We start from the raw sequence: 8,114 nt of genomic DNA, 5'->3' as shown, positions 1-8,114 counted from the left end.
GATTTAGGAATCAAAAATATTTTATTTCACCCCTCCCCAGCAACCATTGTAGAAGATAATAGTAGTTATCATTGAGTGCTTACGGTGTGACAAACGTGCTAGGGAGCACAGTGCATACCATCTCCTTTAATCTTTTAACAACCACGTGGAAATAGGTGTTACTACACCGTTTTCATAGAAGAGGAACTTGAAGCTCCAAAAGATTAGTAACTAAGATGACACAGTGAGAAGGAAGCAGTGTAGAATTAATTCATGTCTACCTGCTCCTGAGCTGTTCTCTTAACCACTATTCAGTGAGACGGCAGTGAATTCCTTTAGTTGGGCCTCATAGCAAAGAGCACATATTCTCTAAACTGGAAAAGGTATTAATGTTGGTTTGTGAGTTATAAATCAGGAAGCCTCCCTGGAGTGCAGGTTAACTATTACCTCAGGTTTCATAGCTTTTTATTGTCATTATATCAGTTCAGTGGGGAAACTGATTAACTCTTGCTATTGATGACATCATAAGAATGCCTCAGTTCCAAGGGCAAGAAATAATAAGCCTTAAGGTCAAAATTGTTGGGAACCTCTTCTCTAGAATTTATCTCCCAGACATAGGGAGGTCCCTTAATTTGATAAGATCTTTCAAATTGAAACCCAATCTAAAATACTTAAGAGTACATATTCCAAAATTTCTTCACGTTGGAAATATTGAATTACGTTAATGTGTAATATGCTATTAAACACTGTAAATATTAAAGATTTAAATCCCTACTGTCTCTAAGCAGTTGGAGATGTACACAAGTGTTATTAATCTATTAGTTGGAAGACTAGCTGGCATCATGATAGTACTGTGCGTACAGTACTATTTTTTAAGCCCACCATTTGCAATTGATTACATGGACCATCTGTAACTGCCTGTGAATCATGTGGGGAGTTAGCCCACTGACATTTACTGAACATTTGTCATGTGGCAAAATGTTTAGTATAGAAAAGTTGACACATAAGAGCTTTGAGGTTTCACTAAATCAACTTTATAGACACCAGGCTATAGGCACAACCTACCAATACGTAGTCTCCAGAAAAATCTGGTGTATGATTCAATTAAAGAATACCGGGCCAGCCCAGTGGCTTATGCACGTTCTCCCCTACCCGTGGCCCGGGGTTCAGATCCCGGGCGCGCACCAACACACCACTTCTCCGGCCATGCTGAGGCCGAGACCCACATACAGCAACCAGCAGGATGTGCAACTATGACGTACAACTATCTACTGGGGCTTTAGGGAAAAAAAGGAGAAGGATTGGCAAAGGATGTTAGCTCAGGGCCAGTCTTCCTCAGCAAAGAGAGGAGGATTAGCATGAATGTTAGCTCAGGGCTCATCTTCCCCACAAAAAAAAAGAGACAAGAATACCGCCTCACCCGGAGCCCTCCCTACCTAGACCAAAAGGTCTTTTGTGTCCAATGAGATGACTGCTCCACGGTTTGTTCCTATGGAATTATCCATGGGGGGGTTTCAAAAGTGAAGAGGAAAGAGGAGGTGGGAGATACAGCTGAAAATGAAGTGGGACCGTGATCAGCTGGCGGCTGGGGACACGCAAAGGGGCAAGAGACGCAGAACCTCCATGGAGGCTGTGGTTTGCGGAGGCCTCCGGGCTCCTCTGACTGGACGGGTTCGCGCCACCTGTCACACGGGAGGGGAGGAGCCGCGGGGACGGGCAGGGGGCGGGGACGAGGGGCCCCGGAAGGAGGCTGTGGGCCCGCGGGTCTCCGGGGGTGGGGGAGGGGGCGGGAAGTACCCCGTGGCCACTTCACGTGGTCCCCGGGGCCCGCTAGAAAACCGGGGGCCGCCGCTCTCCGCCCCTCCCCTGACCCTCAGCGCCTCCTCCCAGACACGTGACCGCAGCCTGCAGGACTCCGCGCTTCCGAAGCAGAGCTCACTCTGTTTCTTCCCTCCCGCCGCCGTGCCCTTCTTCTGCGTTCCCATCCCTCCACCGTCCCCCACCCCCCTCCCCACGCCCCAATAGTGGTTGGAGCTTCGAAGCGCCCGCCCCTCCGCCCTTCTCTTCGCTTGCTCATTGGCTGAGTCCTCAAGGACGCGTCCCGAGGGCGGGCAGCGGCCATTGGTGGGATGAGCAATCCGAGTTCCCGGATGAGGGAACATTCTGCAGTATAAAGGGAGCGGGGAAGGCGGGAGACAGCGCAGTTTGAATCGCGGTGCGACGGCGGAGTAGGCGCCGGATCTCGCTGGGTGTCTGACTAGTCTTTTTTTCTGCCTTGCTTGTCTGAGCTGCCGCAGAATTGGAAATGGTAAACTTCGCGGAGGCGCTCGAGGACCCCGCGGGTTTGTGCCGGCGGGAGGAAAACCCGTTAGACACGGAGACGGGGTGAAGTGGCGACGGTTGGGAGCGCGCGGAGACGGGGTTGGAGCGCGGGGGGAGGCGTTTCGTCGGCGGCGAGCGGAGCAGGCTCGGGTCTCGCGGCGGCGGCGGCTGGGTGGTGCGCGCGGCGCCGCCGGGGGCCGCGGCGGGAGCGGGCGGAGGCGCGCGGCCGCGGCGGGGCGGCGCGCGGCGGGCGGGGTGGGGACCGCGGGCCGGGCCGGGGCGGCCGCGGCGCTCGGCGCCGTGGGGGAGGGGCGCAGCCCTGGTAATCCTATCTCCGTTTCGGCTTGGCTCGGGGCGTGCGCGCCGCAGGCTGGCGGTAAGGCTGGGAAGGACTCCGGAAAGGCCAAGACAAAGGCGGTTTCCCGCTCGCAGAGAGCCGGCTTGCAGGTCAGTGGCGGTGGGCGCAGCTTGGGCATCGCGGCGGTTTTCTTCTCCCCCTCTTGTTTACCGTCGCTCTGGGTGGGCGGTGCGGCTTTGCGTGGGTGATGCGGTGTCGCGACTCGGCCCGCCGACACAATACCTCTCGGGGAGGGGCGGGCGCTTTCTGCGCCGGCGTCCCTGCGCTCGCTCGGGCGCGCGTGGGATTTCGCCGTCTTTGACTCTTGCATCTTTGTGCATTTATGTTTGCGCTTGGAATGAAGTTCCCGGTGGGCCGCATTCATCGGCACCTGAAATCTAGGACGACCAGCCATGGACGTGTGGGCGCGACTGCCGCTGTGTACAGCGCAGCCATCCTGGAGTACCTCACCGCAGAGGTAAATGGGTGTACGCCTATAATCTGGAAGAGGTTTGGCGGGGTGGTGAGGGAGGCGGCGAGAGCAAAGGAGGAAAGTGATGCAAGAAAACTCCCAGGCCCTGAGCGCGCGAGGAGGCTCTGAGAACGCTAGAGGGAGCTGGTGGTCGTTAAGGGGTCCTGCTGAGCTTGAGTTTGCTGCTCTTCGAAATAAAATTGCTGTATGCCTCCTGCCTATGGTTTTCGCATGTCTTGCTATTCAGGTAGTGGGAGGTGGTGACGATTGGTAGCTTTAATGAAGATTTGATTCTACTCTCTGGATCTTTACTTTAAGGAAAGAAGGAAGGAGATTGATTAGATTCTGCTTTCTAGGTACTTGAATTGGCAGGAAATGCATCAAAAGACTTGAAGGTAAAGCGTATTACCCCTCGTCACTTGCAACTTGCTATTCGTGGAGATGAAGAATTGGACTCTCTCATCAAGGCTACAATTGCTGGTGGTGGTATGTAAATACTAAAATTTTATTGTAGATTTCTTTAGAGAAGAGAATTCTTTTTTAGTTCTCATTGGTAATTTTTAGTTTAGAAGAGGACCCAAGTATATTTTCCCTGATCTGCATTATGGTTGCATCCTTGAATTTTGTTTGTATATATAACTTAATGAATTTTTACTCTGCATTGTTGAGCTACTCATTTAAAGACATCTTCCAAGTTGGACGTTGAACTGTCTTGGCTTTAAGTACTGTGTGATTTAAAAAAATGTATATTAAAAAGTAGAATTTCTGTCCCTCTCCTAGGTGTCATTCCACACATCCACAAATCTCTGATTGGGAAGAAAGGACAACAGAAGACTGTCTAAAGGATGCCTGGATTCCTTGTTATCTCAGGACTCTAAATACTCTAACAGCTGTCCAGTGTTGGTGATTCCAGTGGACTGTATCTCTGTGAAAAACACAATTTTGCCTTTTTGTAATTCTATTTGAGCAAGTTGGAAGTTTAATTAGCTTTCCAACCAACCAAATTTCTGCATTCGAGTCTTAACCATATTTAAGTGTTACTGTGGCTTCAAAGAAGCTATTGATTCTGAAGTAGTGGGTTTTGATTGAGTTGACTGTTTTTAAAAAACTGTTTGGATTTTAATTGTGATGCAGAAGTTATAGTAACAAACATTTGGTTTTGTACAGACATTATTTCCACTCTGGTGGAGAAGCTCAATAAAGGTCATATCCCAAACTAGTTGTGTTTTTAATTCGCTTGATTGTAATAGGAACTACTTTGTTTTGAATAAGTATCTCATCCAGCAATAACTTAAGCATATTTCTTCCCTTGAAATTAAACCTTTAATTCGGTAGATCAACTAAGTCAAAAGACCTAAGTGTAATTTTTTTTTTAAGTGTTATGTAACGAGCTATTGAAGATGTAAAAACTTGTGCAGGGGCTGGAATGGGACAAGTTACAGTGTTGGGCTGTTTCCAGCTCCGCTCTGGCTGTCCTTGCTGTATGTGCCTGTGCCGGCCCGCGGCCCTGCTGCTGTGGTGGACTTGGGGAGGGCAGGGCAGGTGGGGAAGTCCTGTATGTATCTGTCTCCACAGACGGAACTTTCAGTTCAGACTTTGTATGTGATGCGCTGTTTTAAAGTCGCCCTGAATTGTTCAATATTCGGTGACATCTTTGGGGTACATACTATTCCCATTTCACAGAAGAGACAGGATTTCTGTCACTCCCGAGTTACTTTATCTGCTAGCATGGCTAACAGTAGCTTGACTGAGCCTTGTAGAAGTGTGTGTTTGGTGATTGGGTTGAGTGGATCATTTTGACACTTGGGTTCCGGCAAGTTCTTCGTCTTAAAAAATTTAATTTGGATGAAGACATTACCAAGCACTAAGTGGCCCTTTTCCCCCTCACCAAGGACACCAGCATGACGTGGTGCAGGATTTCACAGGGTGATGTCATGAAAAGGGGAGAAGGGGAAAATCGAGTAGTTCACTTCTGTGGTGGTCACACATGCCCAAATAGCTGGTTCCTGCCTTGTTTTGGTCATGAGGAATTAGAGTTTTCTCTAAATCTGTTTTTCACCAGAATAATTGTTAACTACAAATTAAAAGTGTGTATCTTGTGTCTCCTGGATATACTGAGAATTTAACGGAATCGATCAGAAAAAGGGTGTGTGGCTGAAATGAGGCAGAAACAAGCCCCGGCGTTGGGGTCAAACGACGCTCCAGTGGGTTCCCACACCTGCGCCAGAGCCCCCGCGGGGACCCTCCCAGGCCGCGGGGCCCGGGGCGGGGCCTTCGCCCCCGGGAATTTTGAGGACGAGCGTGCCCCCGCGTCCGTCGCCCTCGCCGCCGGGAAGCTGGGCCCGGGCCTGCGCGGCCGCGCCGGGACGGAGGTCAGGGGGCACGGCGCCGCCAGCCGGGCGGAGCCCCCCGTCCGCCCCCGCCCGGTCGGCTCGGACGCCAGGCCCCGGCGCGCGGCCGGGGCGGGAGGGAGGCGGCCCGCGGGGCGGGAGCCGTGGGAGAGGCGGGGCCGCGAGCCCGCCCGTCCCCCGGCCGCCGCGGGGCCGCGCTCCTCCCGCTCGCCCCCGCACGCCGTCCCGCCGGCCGCGCTCCCCGGCGCGGCTCCCGCCCCTCGCAGCGGCGCTCCGGAGGAAACGGAAGCAGGCGCGCGCCATGGAGGGGAACCGGGACGAGGCGGAGAAATGTGTGGAGATCGCCCGCGAGGCCCTGAATGCCGGCAACCGCGAGAGGGCCCAGCGCTTCCTGCACAAGGCCGAGAAGCTCTACCCGCTGCCCTCGGCCCGCGGTGAGCCTCGCGCCCGCCCGCGGCGGGGCCCAGCCCCGACCCGCCCCCCGGGCCCCGTCCGCCGCGGCCCGAGGGCTGCGCCCCGGCCCGCCGCCCAGGCCGGAGTGCCGGCTCCCCGTCTCTGTGCGGCAGTGTCCAGCTGTCGTTCTTCCGGGAGGTTGGTCTGTCCTGCCCTAGCAGAGCGGGGCTTCGGGTCTGGGCGTCTGGTGGTGTGGCGCCGGCCCCCCGGCCTCACCCCGAGGAAGGCCTAGGCCCTGGTGGCGTGAGAGGGGCAGGGAGCGCGAGGGGCCGAGGTAGTCTCAGGTTCCACCACCTCTGGCTGGAGCACTGTTCCCAAAGCAGACGTTTCCGAACGCCTGAGATGACATTGCTTTTCCCCGGCAGAGAGTTCCTTTGGAAGAGAGGAGCACAAATTTGACAAGAGTGGTAGAGAGTCAATAATGATTTGCTAGATAGTATCTGATTTGATGACATCATAATTATCAACAAATTAGGCAGATCTCTAAGGAATGGAGTACTGGACTGCCTTTAGTTGAGTTCACCGTGTTCCTGTCTTGCTCTCCAGGCTTTAAGGTAATAATAGTAGGCAACATTTAATGAGTACTTACAAAGTGCCTAGTACCTAGTGTTTTCTATGAATTATTTCATTTACTTCTCAGAACAATCCTGTGTAGAGGTACAGGATTCATTTGACCAGGTTTACCCATTTGGAAACAGAGTTTTTGATGACCAAGTGAATGACAATATCTTACCCAAGGTCACAGAAATTAGTAGCAAAGTCAGAATAGTGCTTGAGTTTTCCAGCTCCAAATGCCCTTTAACCACTACACTCTATTGCCTTGCTAATAGGATACTGGCTCACTTGATGCTCACAGGTATTTTTAGGTTAAGAAGAAAATTACTGATATGTTAATAGGAATATGGGGCTACCTGTTTTATTTTGTTCTTGCTTTCTTAATTTCTGTCTCCATTATTGAGCTCCTTGTAGTCTTTGCTTTTCTCTGTCCTTTTCATTACATGTTGAATACTATACCAGAGAGGACAGGAAAGTGAAAGAAAAGAAAGGAGTTGTGGATTTTTTTAAATGTGGCAAAAAACACGTAAAATTTACTGATTTAACCATTTTTAAGTGTACACTTCAGTATGGTTAACCATTTTCACATTGTCATGCAGCCGATCTCCAGAATTTTTCATCTTACAAAACTGAAACTCTATACCAATTAACCAACTTCCCATTTTCCCCACCTGCCAGCCTCTGGCAACCACCATTCTACTTTCTTTTAAAAATTTGACTACTTTAGATACCTTATATAAGTGGAATCATATAATATTTGTCTGTTTTTGACTGGCTTATTTCACTTAGCATAATGTCATTGAAGTTTATCCATGTTGTGATATGTGATAGGATTTCCTTTTTTAAGGCTGCATAATATTCCATTGCATGTATATACCACGTTTTCATTATCCGTTCATTTGTCGATAGACATTTAGGTTTCTGAATCTTGACTATCGTGAATAATGCTGCTCTGAACATGGGTGTGGAAATACCTCCTCTTTGCTATCCTGCTTTCAGCTCTCTTGGATATATACCCAGAAGTGGGAATGCTGGGTCATATTGCTAATTGTATCTTTACTTTTTTGAGGAACTGCCATACTGTTTTCCACAGCAGGTGCACAGTTTTTCATTCCTGCCAACAGTGCGCAAGAGTTCCAGTTTCTCCACATCCTCGCTAACCCTTGCTATTTTGTTTGTTTTTGATAATAGCCATCCACACAAGTGTTGAGGTGATACCTCATTATGGTTTTGATTTGCATTTCTTTAATGATTAGTGATGTTGAACATCTTATTATATGCTTGTTGGCCATTTGTATATTATCTTTGGAGAAATGTCTGTGCAAGCCCTTTGCCCTTTTTTTAATTGTGTTATTTTTTTGTTGTTGTTCTTGAGTCGAAGGAGTTCTGTATATACTCTGGATAGTAACCCCTTATCAGATATATGTTTGTAGTTTTTTTCTCCCATTCTGTAGGTCATCTTTCACTCTGTTGATCATGTCCTTTGATACACAGAAGTTTTTAAGTTTAATGTAGTCTCATTTTTCTGTTTTTGATTTTTATTGCCTGTGCTTTTAGGGTCATATCCAAGAAATCATTGGCTGAAGTTAAGGTTTTTTGAATCTCCCTGCTGTATGAATACGATTTCGTTTAGTCATTGTCTAGT

The 8,114-nt window shown here is 49.8% G+C and overlaps 2 protein-coding genes across 6 annotated transcripts in view; both read left to right on the top strand.

Annotated features, from left to right (window-relative positions):
• Positions 1 to 2,128: 2,128 nt before the first annotated feature.
• Positions 2,129 to 4,329, top strand: H2AZ1 (H2A.Z variant histone 1). Its single transcript, XM_004430998.3, has 5 exons — positions 2,129 to 2,287; positions 2,671 to 2,748; positions 3,003 to 3,116; positions 3,467 to 3,596; positions 3,891 to 4,329. Exons 1-5 carry the CDS (start codon positions 2,285 to 2,287, stop codon positions 3,950 to 3,952), a joined length of 387 nt encoding a protein of 128 aa, XP_004431055.1. The 5' UTR covers positions 2,129 to 2,284; the 3' UTR covers positions 3,953 to 4,329.
• A 1,345-nt stretch (positions 4,330 to 5,674) lies between these two features.
• Positions 5,675 to 8,114, top strand: part of DNAJB14 (DnaJ heat shock protein family (Hsp40) member B14) — a 48,451-nt gene continuing 46,011 nt past the window's right edge. For 2 of the 5 annotated variants that reach the window (XR_015552966.1, XM_087434637.1), the window contains exon 1: positions 5,675 to 5,895. Coding sequence is in view for 2 of the 5 variants with exons in the window: in XM_087434637.1 (XP_087290763.1) it covers positions 5,792 to 5,895 (104 nt within the window). In the remaining 3 variants the exon portion in view is untranslated. The other 3 variants (XM_087434635.1, XR_015552965.1, XM_087434636.1) reach the window with 3 other exon arrangements.

Source organism: Ceratotherium simum, chromosome 8, assembly GCF_057802395.1.
Source record: "Ceratotherium simum simum isolate JZ-2026a chromosome 8, ASM5780239v1, whole genome shotgun sequence".
Taxonomy (NCBI): domain Eukaryota; kingdom Metazoa; phylum Chordata; class Mammalia; order Perissodactyla; family Rhinocerotidae; genus Ceratotherium; species Ceratotherium simum.
Note: the sequence above shows the minus strand (reverse complement) of the source record. Positions and strands in the feature narration are given on the sequence as shown.